Source organism: Trachinotus anak, unplaced genomic scaffold (genome assembly GCF_046630095.1).
Source record: "Trachinotus anak isolate AG129_WGS33_773 ecotype Australia unplaced genomic scaffold, CSIRO_AGI_Tana_v1 ptg000034l, whole genome shotgun sequence".
In the NCBI taxonomy this organism is placed as follows: domain Eukaryota; kingdom Metazoa; phylum Chordata; class Actinopteri; order Carangiformes; family Carangidae; genus Trachinotus; species Trachinotus anak.
In genome coordinates this window covers 5,669,638-5,687,373 of record NW_027273885.1, presented here as the reverse complement: position 1 = coordinate 5,687,373, position 17,736 = coordinate 5,669,638, and the positions used below count along the sequence as shown (strand labels likewise).

Below are 17,736 nucleotides of genomic sequence, written 5' to 3'. Positions count from 1 at the left end.
CCTTTGTGTCATCATTGCATGAGACAGGACGTTCTGAGAAAACCCACCAGCCAAGCGACTGTACACCACTCTCTGTAGCCTGTAGCCTTTGAACCGTGATGCTACTGCTTTCCTTAAAAAAAACAGAACCAGTAGTATCTATGACCTGCTATTGAACAAAAGAGCTAAAATGAGAGGTGTGGCTCAGGTGTGAATGTATTGTTTGCATATGTATTATTCTGACACATCTCAAATGGGTTGTAAGAATCAGACCACAAGGAACACGTGTGTAAGATATGGACTGAGCTGGGTTTTCATTAAATCTCATCAAAGGAAACCAAACTATATAGCCATTTCAGTCGGTCTACGTGTGTAATACAATATTAATCTTGTTGCAGTGATGGAGCAGTGTTACATCAACATTATATCTCCAAAAAGCAAACATGACCAGATGAGCCAGATGAGCATCCAGACGAGCGTGAGGCCAGTTCGGTTTGCAGAGAGCGCTGATGCAGTGCAGTGTGGGCTGATTGGTCTCCTCTCTCTCCCTCAGCTGGTGCTACAGTAGGTTTTTTGGGGGGCCATATTAGTGTGCTGTGAGGGAGCAGCTACCGTAGCTCCAACGCAAGCTCCAGTTCATTTCATGGCCATTATAAGAGGCTGATGGAGAGACTTAGCTCTTCTCTTTGAACTGGGATTAGTAACAGGGGAGAACAAAACAGTGCTCTTATCTGGCTCGGATTTTTGTTTGGAGCTGCGGGGGGGCCGGAAGAGAGCTCAGCCGTGTGACTGTAATGTAAAACACCAAAAAGCAATTTGATAAGTCGTTTCACTTTGGGCTTTTTCCTGACAGACAACTGAAAAGAGAGAGAAGGTATAATTCTGATATGCATGACAGGAAAACATGAAGTGCTGTTTTGTGTGCGCATATCTCGCATACTTCAAATAATGATTTTTTTTAAAAACCAAAATTCAGAATTGCATCAAAGACCAGCCTCAAATTAGACCTTTTTTCCCATCAGGCTTGCATGTGTTGTGCTCTGAACTCGCGAGGATGCTTCAATCCCCCTCACCACCCAACCCTCTCCCAAGCATCAAAGCGAGGCACACGCTGTTTGAAATTCATTGAAAGCATTGGATTAATAATGCAGAAAGAGAAGCTCAGAAAAGAGGACACATAGTATGATGCTTTCTCAACTCCTCAGCTATTAAAGCATGGAAACCCGTCTGACATGGGCAAATGGGAAACCTTTGAACGAGCGGGGGAATAGCTGTGAAAAGGTTGCGGTGGAAGAAGCTGGAGCTAAATCCCCCAGGAGGCAGCCACATACACGCTACCTAAATGAAACCATTTCCTTTCTCTGTTTTGTTACTGTGCCTACTCCACAGCGCTTTGGAGCAACAACAGTAAAATAAATGAATAAATAATAATAATAATAATTAATAATATATATTATGTCAAGACTTGATAATAAGAACAATAAGGAAAAAAACAAACTTTTATTTAAACAAAAAATAAATTAAACAGCATCGGAAGTGATGAGCTACCCATTGTATCTGTCATTTTATCTCCTCATACTCCTCATACTCAACAGTTCTACATTTTAGGATATACACTTACTTATTAGATGAGAGGACTGGTACCACTCTTGTGGTAATAGTAACATTATCTTAGCTTAGCATAAAGTCTGCAAACAGGTAAACTGTTGAGATTATCCAAAGGTGAAACAAAGCCTGCTTATAACACACTCCCATACACATGGATAATGTGTTTCTAGAGAGCTGACAATAAAAGTCTGTACAGTGTATACAGACGTTAAGTACTGACTGCTTTGCTTTCTGTCTTAACAAAAACTGAGGTAAAACAAGTCATATGGATTCTCGACTGTTTGCAGGAAGTCAGTACCAACAGCCAAGAAATAGTCCTGCATATATTCCTTCTGAAAACCACAAATTGTCTTTGTACTTTGGCTCTTGCTCAGACCAAACAACCAAAAATAACTGATGAACAGGGGTGACCATATTTTCAAACACATATGCGTTTTCATCAGGATGGAGGACAGTTATTTCAGCACTTGGTACACCTGCCGCGTGCACCTTCCAACACCGTGATTGCAGCTTTTTCGTGGTCGGGTACCTTACCAAGGAAGTAATAAACCTCCAGAAACTCCTTAGTACAAACCGACTGTCTCTTTTGCACGGCAGCTAACCCTTAATATACCAACAGGTTAGGGACTGTTTCCCCCATAATTCCAGTCTTTGTGCTAAACTAAGCTAATCAACTGCTCATGATAGCCTTTTATTTACTGGACAGATATGAGAGTAGTATCAATCTTCTACCATCAACGTCTGGAAACTTACAGTCTCACTGTTGCAGTCCTATCTCTCCCCTATTTTCTTTCCCTTTTTTTTCTCCAGACAAGAGGAAGCAGTCAGAGAGTTGATTCTGGTCATTTATCTTCCCAATGCCAATTCTGGTATAAGTACAGCTTAACTGCAGAGGGGGGGTATTGATCCTACTCTCCTCTCCTCTCTTCTCTTCTCTTCTCTTCATCCTTTACAAAAAAAAAGAAAATCCCATCATAACAACTCCCACCCAGGCTGTGCATATGAAAACACAAGCTGACAACCTGTTTGCCAGCAGGCAATGAACTGTGTAAGCTGATGATAAGGCGAGTGACACTGTAATTCCTGCAGTAATTTCATATGAGAGCCTTTTTTTTCCTGTGCACGCTCAACACCAGGTTCAAATTGACACACACTGATTGTATGGGGACTCTCAAGCCTCCACCCTCCTCTAACACTGTGTGTGGTTTCAGAGCGAAATTGCAAACATGACACAAAATGTTAACAGCATCAATTTTAACTCCCTATCCAGTTTCTGGGAGTTTCTACAGGGGAGCATTTCCTCTAGGGACTCCACTTTTTAAAATGAATGTACATACCAAATGTTTGTGAGGCAGTGATAGAGGAGTTTGGAGTTGTTGCATCCTCAGATCTCTCCACCTGCTTTTTGGTTGTGGCTGTGAAAATAAATGGGCCACCAAGGCGGTCCCAAACACATGCCGGGGGACATCGGTTAGAACGGGGATGGCTACGGCTGAATGAATTACTATGGGTTGATATGGTGGAGCATCAAACCGAAGGATCATTTGATGCTATCAGGGTCTTAGCTCCATTAGCATTGAACACTGTGGTGAGTGGTCTGCAACTAATCTCCATCTAATCAAGTCATTCATATCTGTAACATCCCTCCATAAATAAATATTATTTTCCTTAAGCAAGCACAGCGAGATCATGAATGTCTGTATCCTAAAACCAGAAAGTCAAACAAGAGAAAATACGTCATGTTTGTCACGTGTTTAAAGCAGTAGATCAATATTTTGGGAAATAGACTTATTTGCTTTCTGGCCTAGAATTAGATGAGAGTATCAATATCACTCCATTTTTTTTTTTTTTATTCTTCAATACTCTCACTGTGTTGCTGCTATCTTGGCCAGAGATCCATTATGTCAATGGGACAAACCTGATGAAATAAAGGTTAAATAAAATAAACTAAACTAAAATAAATAAATACATTTCTGTCTGGTAAATATCAGTTAGCAACCGGTTAGCTTAGCATAAACCATCGGCACATAACAACTGCATAAAAGGACATGTTGTTGTTTTTATGTCTAGAGTGGTACTGACCTTCTCTAATTCTCTGCCTGTAAGAGAATAAGCATATTTCCCAAAATGTCCAACTATTCCTTGAAAGAAAACAAGACTTTGAGAACCCAGAAATTACATGATTTTTTTCTAAAAGTTCAGATTCATTAATTCCTATAGTGTAGTATAGTTGTTTTCTGCACCTTTTCAGGGAAACCTGTCTCCCCGGTGTCACCTTAATTCTGTGATTAATAAGAAGCTTATGATGTAACTGCTCTGCCTCCTTACTTTCTTTCCTCAATCCTGCTTCTTTTCTTTGCCATACCTCCTTTGGCTCCTTTATCATTCCCCGTGATAACCCCTCTCTCTCTTGCTCTGCTGCATATTAAAAGCAGGACTATAATATGGATCTAAGAATAGCTTTGCCTAATCTGATCATTGTGCTGGAGTGTCACTCCTGTACTCCTCTCGAGCACAATATCTGCTTTACCCCTTTTTTTTTCTTTTACACCTCTAATGCTGTCGACACCTGCCTGAACCCTGCAGGCCTCAGTGTACAAAATGGAGCGATTTCATTTCTACATTTCTTCTTTTTTTAATGGCAACTTTTAAATTAATCCCTAAACAACACAAACAGATGAGGTCATAAAGTAATTAACATATATATATAACATTGATGTTTGCAGAGTCAGCTATATCTAAATATCTCATTATGAGGTAAAACTACTCAAGCTCCCTTGTGTTGACTCTATTTTCAAGTGTGCACTGACAAACGGAAAAATGGGGAATACATGCATTAATACAGCCACTCTGTGTTATTTCTCTGGAGACTGGTGCCTATTTGTACTTTAATAAGCGAAGAGAGTGTGTTTGTGGTACAGAGGTCACGTGGCTTTGCAAATAAATGGCTGTAGGATGATGAAAGATGACAGTTAGACAAATGCTGCTGTGTTCGTATGGAAGAGTAAAACAATCATGTTATATCAGCTGAGTGTTGCTACTTATCACATCTGAGAAGTCATTTGTTGAGCAGGAGAGTGTGCAGCAACGGGTAAGACTTTTCCTCAGGCTGTGAAGAGGAGATGTTCTGTTCTTTTGTGCAGTTGGTGGTTTTCTCATTTACATCCATCAGTCTGCCCATTTTATACACCTCTGTGTCGTGTGATGTGGAGTGAATTTAAATGAGGATGGGCCCATATGGCCAAGAAAAACCAACACTGCATAATTAGCATGAACTCTCACATTTGAGAAGGTTGAGTTGTGTGTGTTTTTCCTCTCTCTGTAAAGGCTGTATTCTATTCTTGGATGAAACCCTATATATATCTATCTATCTATCTATCTATCTATCTATCTATCTATCTATATATATATATATATATATATATATATATATATATATATATATATGATGGATATACTAATATTATATGAATTTATAATATATATTCTTAGTTGTATATATTGATAGCAGAGGGTAGATTGTTTTGTAAATATTTTCATAAATGAAAGATGTGTAAAATGATTTTGACTGATGGAGTTAATTTGCCATTAAAGGTCATTCTCAGTATTACCACCTTAAAATGTATTTCATTATTAACAAAAGTTGCTTATTATTCATCAAGCATTATGCATAGTTCAAGAAGGTCTGAAAAAAACATTTAGCATTTTTTTAAATGAAAACACACAATGACGCGTTTGACAGCTTAAATAACTCTCACTTTCTACGCGGCAAAACAAACACAATAAAACATAAAGACAATGGGAATGAGGTCATTTGCTTTGCTTCAAGTTAGTATCTTTCTGACCTCTGTCGTGTCACAGTGCCATGTCATCGTAACAGCGACACCTCGGGTGTCACTCCTCTTTCTCTTACTGTACATTGACTTTGGACCTTGTACTGTCACAGGGCCCTCAGCCCACAGGGTCTCCTCAGAACAAGGGGACCCCACTGGCTAAAATACTCCAGAGTAGGAGCACTACAGAGCGTGCTTACAGATTGGGTGGCGGCACAGCCCCCAGTAGATGTCAGAACAATCGTGAGGACGGAGCTTAATTAGTAAAGGGCATAGAGCAGCGACATGTATTCAGCTCATTTGGAGATGATGACAGGATTGTGGGAAATCATCTATTGTTGTGCTGAAGTCTGGTAGACTGAGGAAAATGGACTGTGCAAAAAAAGAAAAAAAAAAGTCTAACTATTTTTCTGCTTTGCTGTTTTTGCATTACAGAGACAAGGATCTGGAGCAGCTGCTGGCAACAACAAGACATCTGGAGGACAAGGTACGAAAAACTTACAAGACTTGAAAAACATTGGGAAAAAAACTGTATTTGTATGAGCTACATTAAGACATTTAATTTCAAGACATTCACTTGTATTTGCATCATCAATGTTGTGTTTGGGCCACTGCATTAATTTTCAAAATAAAACTAACAACAGCTGGACAACTTATGGTAAGTTGGGAGGGGGGGCAAAGAGAGAAACAGAGAATGATTGACGTGAAGAAAGGATGAGAAGGGAGGGAGGGTAAGTGGACCACAGTTTATGGTACACGTGGGCCCGTGTATCTAAAATGAGCTTTAAAAGGCACATGTCACATGATTGATGGTAACAGGCTCTGAAGGACAGCTGCCACACAGAGACAAACAGAGTACCTGACCTCAGGGCTGTCCTTCAGATCCAATCATAATCACAGGAGTTCAGTTACTTCGAACCTTTCATAACCTGATTTGAATTAGTTTTTTGCATCTCTGTCATACAGTTGTCAGTAATGAATCACTTTAAAAACATAGATACAATAGTATACTGCAGTGTTCTTATAAATCACTTGACCACGCTGAGGCTTACTCTCAGCTTCCATGTCCTAACTCAGCCGGGTAAAATAATACAGACCCCTGAACAGAGATGGACTGTGTGTATCAGTTCAGTCCTGAGGGAAATAAGGATCAGCTCCGTGCACCAAGTGCATTACAAATCATGTTTATTGTTGAGCTTTTAGTCATTAAACCTATCACAGTGAAGCAAATGAAGGCTTCAACCAGAAAAACCAATATCTTCCACCTCCTATCTACCTTTCACCTCCTCTAAATCTAGATTTGGCGCGTCGCCCTGACTCAGCAACACATCACTGTTTGAGATGGAAGCAAGAAGAATGGACTATTTTTATTTTTATAAAATAATGTGGTGTTGGACTGTTTAAAGATCAATCATGTTTTATCCGACATGTAGAAATACTGAAGATCTCATTTTGGAGTGACTGTGGTCACTTGTCTGAAATGTTGAAATTCTCCAAACAAGACGCGAAGACACGAAGTTGACATTTTGCAGGTGTTGTATTTTCCCAATGACACTAACTACACTATATTTTGTTCTATTCACATTTTACAAATACATATTTATAGGATGGTATTTAGTTCATTTTTGAGCCGGGGCCGAGGCTGTCAGGTACCAGGCCAAAGTCAAGCATTTGTAACTAACTGTTGCCCAACAGTTTGCAGTGTATTTGGCACAGTTGGCCTTAGTCCAACACCCAGTAGAGGCAAGTTATTGGAGGGAAAATTCACTGTGTTTTTTCACACCTGCCCTATGTCAGCTGTAACTTTTTGTCAGGCAGATTCTTAATTCATTTTAAATTCAAATTTATTGCACAGAAACAAAAATATAGTTGAGAATGAAGTAAAGTGGAACCTTTATGAAAGTGTTAAACCAATTCAAATGATCATCTTAGTTGATTTTCTAATTTCATCCATAAGCAGTCCATCTCACAAAGAGTAACAGATTACGTTGCGTCTTAACCATCTCTATGTAATCACAGTCTATCTGGGATTCAGATTAAACAGCTCGTAAGCTGCTTTGAAAGGACGCTAAAATAAACACAACTTTATTTGCGATTGAAGGAAGCTTTAAACCATCTAAGGCGACCACTGACCCTCTTTGAAAAAAAAATTAATTGCCCTATTAAACAGAGTCACGGCTCTGGTGGCGAACATTATTCACCACCAGAGATTAATGGGATCCAGTTTACCTCCAGCAGTCGACTGAGATGAAACGCTGCGTTTTAAGAGACTAATTTTTCACTGCCTGTAGAATTCAGCTCTGGCTTTCTATTCACTAAATAAAAATACAAAGTGAAGGAAAATACACAGGCAGCAGCACACACACACACACACACACACACACACACACACACACACACACACACACACACACACACACATATGCACACACAAAACACTCCTTTGTTGTCTGACCTTGACAATTAATTTGATACCTGGAAAAACTGCTTTCCCAGCATGTCTTAAGTGTGTCTCTCAATATAGAGAGAGACACTGGGACTGAGTGAAAGAGAGAGAGCGCTCTCTCTTAGAGTGGGCGAGTGAGTGAGGAGGGAGTAAGGCTGCTATTGACTCTCGCCCACTCTTCATACCCCCCAGCACACAGCAGAGCACAGTCTTTAGAAACAAGCGCTCATGGGCTGAAGGACAGCCACAGAGAGATGTATTCATATTCAGTGGAACTCATTTTGAGCTGGGCAGGCACGAGAACATGCAACTGTGACGTCCCTCAGTGATGAAGCAAAGGCTGTTTACCCGATAACAGCGGTAACAAGGAACTCAAGGACGGAGGATGGAAGAGTTCATTGTCAAGATAACGGCACAAGATTGAATGTTTTTTCGAGTGGATGCAACTGAATCAGACTTTTTCTGCTTTGCTGCATCATGCCTCTGATTTGCTCAAGCTGCAAAATACGAACTGTGCTGGAGACATTCAGAGTCAGGGGACAGTCGCTGCTGTTGTTGATGGTGCTTATTCTTTGTGAATAAATGTAAATAAGAAAGGAAAGAGGTTCCTTTGTGCGTTCAGATCCTTTGCTTAAGTAAAAGTAGCAGTGCCACGATGTAAAAACACACAAGTAAATGTTAATTCAAAAGGTTACTTAAGGAAAAGTACAGAGATTATTACCAGTGAAGTATAGAGAATATATATACACACAAAAATAAAAATAAAGGTACTCATGCAAAAAAAAGCTTCATTTAGAGTGTAATATTATCATATGAGAAAAAGGCCTTGATTTCTGATTGAATCTTTTCTTTACATGACATATTTCTGATAGACATTTTAATCAGAGGCCTCCCTGACACACACAACCACTGCAGACAGCAGCTCTGTCACCATGGAGATGCTCACGAAGCATCTCCCATCCTGCAAACTGGCCTTTGATCAGCACAGCAGACAGCAGCCTTATTTACCATCTCCACTCTGACAGCCTGCCCTGGACTCAAACCACCACAACATCCACCAAGCATCCGGAGGAGTGCAATCAAAACAAAGACATTTTACACTGTGTGTCAGTTAACACAGAACAAACAGCCATCAGGAAAAACGCAACAACTCAGTATAGGTTTACTCAGTGGGAGTGAATGGATGACAGCACCTGATCACACCTGGTCACTTTAATTGATATAATGCATCATTCATCATCAATGGCACAGCGGCCACATGTTATCACACTCACACACACACACACACACACACACACACACACTATGTAGCTGCGCATCGTATGACATTTGCATTGCTACAGATTTAAATCTTTAAAACCTGTACTCACCCATTAGTTCATTAGGTCATTTAAAACACTGCTAGAGTCCAAATCCCTGAGTCCGCTGTTCTCTGGTGAGAGTGCAGCCAATCCAGGTAACGTTGTGCTCCGGCTGCTCACCAACAACGCTAACACTGAACCAACTTAGTCCTGCTCAGTAAAAGACTTGTCTAATTTCAGAAGTTAACTCATCCTGTTGTCTTTCATCCTTCCTCTCCTGGGCGCCGCTGTCTTGTTTGCTAAACAATACGTTTCTAACTCAATCGTGCGCCACCTGAAGGACACGCCCCTCTTCACAAAACTTTGAGGAAAACAAAGTCAACGCCCACTGAGGTAAATTATCAGAAAAGACAGGGAGCATCCTCATTGGTCAAATTGGGATTTCCCAGGAAAGCTCACTTTGTAATTTATGAGAAGAAAGCAACCAAATGAAGTAAGTGATGGGTAGAAATAATATTTATTTTTCATAAAACATTGCAGCTTTGGAACATTTCAATAAGGGCAATAAAAATATGAAAGACTATGACTCAAAACCTTAAGTGTGACAGCTACTGGGCCCCGGTGCAGGGCAGAGATTAGCAACACTAACTCTGTACAACAGCACAGTTATGTTACCTTCACCACTCTCCTGCTTTAAGTTTCCTTCCTCCAACAGATTTCTAATTTCATTTTTCATTTCACACAGGAAGAAATATATTGTTTCAAAATAAACGTTATCCAGAAACTCCAATATAGTCTCTCCCATTCTTTGTAGGCTTTTAATTTGAAAAACAGGACAGAACGTGTTGGGTTCCATTGACTGAACAGTGTTTAAAAACGGAGAGTGAAATCAACCATGTGAATCAGTGAATAAGTAAATGATTAAAAACATATTTAGAAACTAGGCAGCAGACTTATACACATGGCATGACTTTGTTGTCATTTCAATTTATGTAAAAAAAAAACCTCAATGTACCATGTTAGCTGTCAAGAGTACAGGTATGTCCACACTCCAAGCTACTGTAGTCTTATTAGAGAATTTACAGTTTATACTGTTATGTACAGTTTTACCAATGCAACATATTTTATAAGCTGATAATATGATTTGTATGTAAAATCTCAATCTGCATAGTAACTAGTGACTATAACTATCTCCTAATTGTTCTGGAGGCAAAAGTTGAATATTTTCTCTGAAATTAAGTGCAACAGAAGTAGAAAGCATCCCAAAACAGAAATACAAATAAAGTACAATACCTCAAAACTGTACTCAAATACAGTACTTGAGTAATGTAATGTACTTTATAATTTACACTCCCAGTACAAGCACATTCACAGGCTTGGTATTGGCCCTAAAAAGCCTTTTAGTCATCTTCTTTGACATTGGACGACATGGTTGGAGTCCAGATGTTGTGTATTTGGGCCATATGCTCCATATGTTCACTGACCTAATGAGTCCAAGTGCAACACAGACTGTTCCTGTCACTGCGACAGCTGGGACAGCACAGGCTTACTATAGCTTTACATCATACCATACAAACAAACCACAGTGACAGGAACATTAAAGGATAACACTTGACAATCGTTTGTTAAGATGCTATCATATGTTACATAATCATCTGCTTATTCATGTGGGACGTTCGAGATGAAAACTGCTCCATTTCTTTATGTAAATGTTAAGCTTTCAGAATACTGTCAAAGAACAATGTGGAAAGTGTTACACCAACAGCACCTCCCCCCTCGTTTCAAACAGGCACAGGCGTAATTTCAAATCGGCTCACCTTAGAGATCAAAGTCATCCTTTTATAATTAGCTGCGATGGGCTCTCAAAGTGAAGATGACCCATTTCCTACACACTTTTTTAATTAGCTATACTGTACTCAATTATAGCCATAATGAATTTGTCTTATTCTGTCAGACATTGTTAGTAAATGCACACAGCATGACTGTTTCAGAAGCTTTCAGTGCTAGAAGGAGCTGAAACCACATATTTCCTCTGTTGGCCTTTGAACAGCCCACGTTTTCTGGTTTCTTTTTCCAAATGTGCAACCACGTCCAAGTAGGTTACACAGACACTTCCTCCCCAAAGCAAAGTAAAAGTTGATACACACTGAAAACCCAAGCACACAGCACCAATCAATACAGAGCTGGTCCTTCCTGTGTATTTGAATATTGATCGCTGAAGTCTCTCTCATGCTTTGCTGCCCCTCTGTTGTTTCAAGGCCAGAGGGGTCGTTGATATTTTCCTGACTTTCACACAATGACTTTCAACTGCAGACGAACAAACACTTGCAGGAACACACACACATTCCTATGTACATAAATATATCGTATGCAATTCATCTTTACATGGTGTACATAACCTTTTTGTGTAAAAAATTCAGGCTGCATTGATCAAAACTAAATAAATAAATGTGCAATATTTTTGTCAAACTCCACTGCACCAGATAATGGATACATAAAAAATCTTGTAAGACTAGGAAAAGATTAAATGGCTGTTTTTCCGCACACATGCACCTGCATGGTCAACCAAAGGTCACTCCATCCAGGATGTATAAGACACTTTTTGTGTGGAGATTCATTTGTAGAGAGTCGAGCACTGCAGGCTCTGCTCTTGTAGTCTGACACAGGTCATGTCTTTCATACCAGAATCCACTTACTGTAATTGTTGTTCTATTTCCATCCACATTCACTAGATAAAATTGCTGATGGCTTTGAATATCTGCAGTTTCACTTTTTTTTTTTTTTTTTAATTTAAAAATGAGTAAAGCAGCAAATCATCAATGTTTTGCATTTTTATTAGAAAAAATAAGGAAAAGATTCATCAGTAATCAAGTCATCTCCAGATCTTAAATTTCAGCACTTGAAGTGTTATTTCACAGTTTTTAGAGCTCCTCCATTTTTGCAGGTATACATTTACAATAGTGTTGGAGCTGTCAGTCACCACTGGAAAAGCTGATACAAGAGGATTTTCAAAAGGACGCAAAAATACCGGTGCTAATTTGGGGTCTTCAAAGCAATCGTGATGTTTGATTTACTCCAAAGTGCAGCAGGTGTCCATTAAAGCAACAAATACATTACACACTGCAGCTTCTTATGCCCAGATAGATTACCATATACTGTGTAAAACACTTTTTCCAATCTGTCTCTCTTGTCTCAAGGTCGAAAAGTCCTTTTTTAATGTGTCTTGTTCTCAACAGCCACAAATTCCTCTCTTGGCTCAACTGGTTTTAAGCAGTGAAATCAATAAGACGTCCAGGCTTTCACCGGCCTTGAGAGCAGCTTTGGAAAAGACATTTTGAAAGATAGCCAACCAAGGATGTTCTTATCATGTCACGTAGTAACCCAGCCCATCTAGATAAAAGTGCCAACAGCAGAAAAGTCATGACGAAAGTAAATCTATTGAGCCTCAAATGTTGTAGCAAGTAACCTTCAATTTTAGTGGTTAGTCAGTCAAGATGATGTAGAATGATCTACAATCTGTCAGTAGATATTATTCTCCGATTACATGAAGATGAGACTGTCCTACTGTTAAAAAACAAACCCATAGGTCGTCTGTGCTAGCAGCTTATTATCCACAGTTATGTCTTGTTGTTAGGCGATCTCTAGGAGCAAGTCAAGTGATGTAGGCTACATCCACACTAAAACAACAACGATCTGCGTCCAGACGAGTGTTTTAGCTCCATGTCAGAAACAATCTGTGTCCATACTAACACACATGAAAATGGATACATGTGTGACCATTCACATTATTCAATTCAACCGTTCTCTCCTTCTAACTGCCTGGCAGCAGGTATGTTTGTTTTTCTGAGCTTGCTGGCTACAAACTTGAGATCTTCCTGCAAAGATCGGTTCAGATTTCACTCCAGGAGGCTTGGGAGAACACAGCAAGCATACCAAAACAAAAATTTGTTGATGTGTTTCTGGTAATCGGAGAAAGCGCTGCTATTGGTATTAGTTACTGCCCTTCTATCAATCAATCGTTCTAGTTTGAAGACAGGCGTCTACCTCATCAAATGAAACAGAGGAAGGGGGGTTGGGCACCTCTAGTTGTGAAATGTCCCGCCTCAAAGCTGAGAGGGTGCAGGAGGAAACAAGAAAAAAGTATTGACACTACTTTGAATATTATGTTGTTAGGCATCAAAATGCTTCAATATGATTTTTTATTGTTTCCAATTAAAGAGTTAAACCACAATTTTCTATTTTGTGACCTTTTTGAGAGGTCCAAAGATTTCAGTGAAAAAAACGTCCATAGCTCCCATGAGATTTCATATAGGTGTTTTTTGATAAGATGTAGAAAGTACTTCTAAGGAAGTACTCATTTTAACCCAAACCACAATCTTTTCCTAAACCTAACCAAGTAATTTTTGTGCCTAAACCTAACCAAACTATGACTGTTACACAATCGTATTTATTATTATTACCATAACTAAGATACAGGTCGTATTCAAGGGCAGGGATAAGCAACCTATATGGTCGTTTAAGTTGGAAGATTTATTGGTGAAGACAGGGACACTAAAAGTGCTGCCAGGGGTAATAAGTCTGATAATCTATTGTGTCTGTGTGACTGTCAAGGAGGAGATGAATCCTCAAACTGAGGAAAATGATGAGAATGACAAATCCATCATTGTCACATTCAGCCACTGCTTCCTGTCTGACAAAAACTGATGAAAATCTGCACTCAGGCCTCAAAGCCATTGTCAAGATAATGATATGGTTCTTTTAGATGAATGCACGTGGTTTCTCTGAAATATTAAACTTAATCAGTTTGTATGGTCACAAAAACATTTACAGCAAATGCATAATTGAGATCTAAACTGAAAATGTTGACAATTGAAATAAAATCTAACTGAAAGTCTCAAATCTATAGCCTAGATGACTGTGCTTTCAGCTGGATGAAAACTAGGCGGACACCAGAGTAATACACATTTTCATTGACTGGTGATTTTGTTTTCTGAATTAAAAGTTAGTTTGTGCTGCTGCAGACTGAAAGAAGAAAACTGTAGGGGAAAACTAATATTTTTGAAAATACGGCAATATAATAAAGAAAATGGGAGGTTGTGGAAAAAAGACACTTTTTTCATTAGTGCTGACAAACCTCATTCACTGTTGCATTTTCTTCTCCAAACAGACTCACATGTAGCAGAGCATTAGTTGAGGCGCAACACTGAAGTTATCCTCCATTAACAAACTGGCATCAGCTGTTTCAATTATGTTTCACAATCATTGGTTCATTCACAGCTGGTGTGGCAATCAGCTGACCAGTAGCATTCAATCACATTCATGCAGGTGTACAGTAGGCCATAATAACCTGGCACATCTTGTCATGTCTCCGATGCAGGTAATAGACAGATATTAATCAGAGCCATCACAAACTATAAACAGAGAGATATTCTGCAGTTTCTGACAATGCTCAATGATCAGACATCTCTCTAGAAAAATGTCACCAGCTTGTAGCACAAAGATTATGAACATGTCTGTTGTTGTCACAGTAGAGGACGCGGCTCAATAGCTAATGATGCTGCGACAAAACCAGCAGGCATTAGAGCATTGAAAAATTCAATATCAATTAATGCAGGACTCGAAGCTCAGCTTGACACAGCAGTTAGTGATTCTTTGAACAGCAAGAGGGAGGTACTCAAGCTCGGCCCCAAGAGAACCCAAGGATTAGCTGCACAGTCAATACATGAGTCGCTTCTCTGCTTTTCTGCTTTCGGTACCCTCTCTCCCTCACCCCCCTCTCAATGTCTGTCATGCTTGTTTCTCTACAGCAGGCTCTGCTGATCAGACTCAAGCAGATCGATCCTTTGCAGGATGCTGCTGAGCTTTGTAGAGAAACAATTAGTTACTCTGAAAAAAGGTTGAAAAGCCTGACTATTTCATCATCAAGTTTCATCATCTTAGTCACTGTAGACTGGTAACAGCTTAACAGGGACTGGCGATGAAAGGAACCTTACATTAGCCACTGTATGTAAACAACAACGTTTTTCCATCAGCTCTTTGTTTGTGCGTTACAAAAGCAGTGGGCCAGAGAAACGGGATTCTTCACAGTTATTCTTGGTGGCATAAGCTGTCGCAGGTGGATGTCAGAGCCACAGTGAAACCTGCTTGGGTAAATGTTAGCTTGTCATGGCCTTAAAAGGTCCCGTATATACCTGCCTCATTATACCCTACAGCTCTGGTGGTCTCATTTCACCAGTACGTTTCCATGGTACGGCCAGGAGTTAACACAATAGAAAGATGAATATCAATGACTGTTTTCCCTGATCCCTTACTCCAATTGCCACATTTGTGAACCTTTACTTGTAATAGTACTGATTTAGTGGCCATGGGTATGTAAATTATGTATTTTATAACTAAATTTTCACATAATGTTAAAGCTTTCAATGTTAACCACAGCACGCAGACAAGCTTCCAAATCTTAAAACACATGTACGTCACATATTTACATGTTACAAGTATGTATACATGTTTAAGCACAAATTCCCTCAGGTCTGGTGGTGGGTAGATTCTCTTGTCTAACAGAGTTAGTATTCTTCTGTAGTTTTACTTTACTCCACACTTCATTGACCAGGGGAGAAAAAACCCTCCTCCTCTTTCCTTAATGCTCGCTTGTGTTTTTTTTGCTGGGATTACAGTCGTGTCCTTATAGTCAGTGCTGGCTGAGCGCCGAGGAGGATTAAGAACTGGAGATCAATTTATGCTTTGGCTTTTGACCTAGGAAACAACTGCTCAGGCTCCCCCACAGGAGCTCTGCTCCACTATTATTATGAGGGCTGAGAAATCAGAAATGCTGGGGGATATTTAACTGGGTAGCACCACAGTGTATTGTATCACTGCTTCCTATACTAAATGAAGAACTGCATGTAAGAGTATTCAGAGTTAGTGTTATATAAGAACGGTTAGTGTAGTACTACTGGAAATCATTTCCCCACTTAGAATATTATTGCAGTGTATAGTTACAAATTAGTCTTGTATTGTATTGGTGTCTTCTCCTCCTGCAAGTGCATACTTTTAAAAATTGTTATATATAACAATATATCATATAGTAATAGTCTATGCTCACTAAGCCTTAAAGGCCAACATGCCGTAATGAAATTGACCTTTCCCTAGGCCCTGCCCCCCTTAGTTATTCTCTCTACCCCTGCCAAGCTATGTGTTCTTCCACAGCACATAATGCACATAATGCACATAATAACGGTGACAGATTTATCATTCAAACTCTTAGTAATTGTTGAAACAATAGGTTCTTAATTTCAGACAGAGATAGACATAATCAGATTGTCATTATAGTGGGTAATTGTTGTTTTTGCTACTTAAAATAACAACTATCACAGGTAAACTGAAGCTAGATAATTAAGCATTAAATTACAGTAAATGTCAACTCCAGTAATAGCTTGAAAATGCAGTCTCTAAATTGTTTTAAATTTAGAATATTTTTAAAGAGGCCTTAAATATGCACTTAATGGTTTTAGAAAGGCTAAAAAGAAATATGCCATCCTCCAAAGTCTTATATTTATCTATATATTTATAGAGAACCCTCCCTAGCGACTTGAGGTTGCTAAGCTATGATTGGACGATCACTGTTTCATGTCAATTCACCAGATTTCTCATTGTGACTCAGACCACTCTTTGTACACTGCTGTGAGTCACATCCATCTTTTCCTTTCCCTTCCAGATGCATCCAAGACGAACGTCCCGGAGGACTTTGACATTGACATGGAAGACCCTGAGACTGAAAAGGCGGCGGTCGCCATCCAGTCCCAGTTCAGGAAGTTCCAGAAGAAGAAGCGTGATGAGAAGTCCTAGTGAGCACAACGTCGCTCTGCCACTGTGTGTAGAGACGGCAGGTGGAAGTGACAGCACAGTGAAGATGGTGTGACATTTGCATGTAAACAAATTCATACCTGTTGGAACTCCAGGGGTTGTGATGGGGTTGGGGGGTAGAGAATGCAATAGCCTGTTAATCATATGACACGTCTGTGAATTTTCAATTTCCTATTATTATAATGACTATTATTTATTATTTGACTGCTGTATCAATAAATAAGTAACAGACAAAGTTATAAAGATCTGGTTTCTGTCCTGCCATATATGTTCCATATATCATGAAGTCTAGCTGGTGTTTGTGTTAGAATATGTTTTTGTACTTATCCCAGCCTCATAGTTCTACCTGCAGCATCCCTGTCTGTATTGCTTAGGACTACGTTTCCCAAAATCACCTGTGTTTGTGTCACTAGATGGAACAAAGCTGATGTTAGAGTGAAGGTTGTTTTCAGGAAACGTAGCCTGGAGCTTCCCATCCAGAACAGAATATTTCACCCAGAGGCATTTTTCTTACCCGCATGGTACTATCAAGCTGTGTCAGTGTACATTGAATAAATAAAGACTCTGTGTGGAACCTGTGTACAGTGCATGTAAATACCAAATTTTGACAAACACCTCAAGTTATATATTAGATGTGGCTGCTGAATCGTAGCAGTATGACTGACATATTGCATTAATATACACTCTGCTGGGATGGCAGAGCGAC

The 17,736-nt window shown here is 39.5% G+C and overlaps 1 protein-coding gene and 1 long non-coding RNA gene across 2 annotated transcripts in view; one reads left to right on the top strand and one right to left on the bottom strand.

Annotated features, from left to right (window-relative positions):
- The window catches only part of LOC139614611 (uncharacterized), a 73,364-nt gene extending 63,851 nt beyond the window's left edge, over positions 1–9,513 (bottom strand). The window contains exon 1 of the long non-coding RNA XR_011687102.1: positions 9,237–9,513. This is a non-coding gene — a long non-coding RNA (uncharacterized lncRNA). The remainder of the gene's footprint in view (positions 1–9,236) is intronic.
- The window catches only part of pcp4b (Purkinje cell protein 4b), a 33,819-nt gene extending 16,215 nt beyond the window's left edge, over positions 1–17,604 (top strand). The window contains exons 2-3 of the mRNA XM_071472038.1: positions 5,856–5,907; positions 16,882–17,604. Of these exons, the coding sequence (XP_071328139.1) occupies positions 5,856–5,907; positions 16,882–17,012 (183 nt within the window). The 3' untranslated portion in view covers positions 17,013–17,604. The remainder of the gene's footprint in view (positions 1–5,855; positions 5,908–16,881) is intronic.
- The last annotated feature ends 132 nt before the right edge of the window (positions 17,605–17,736 follow it).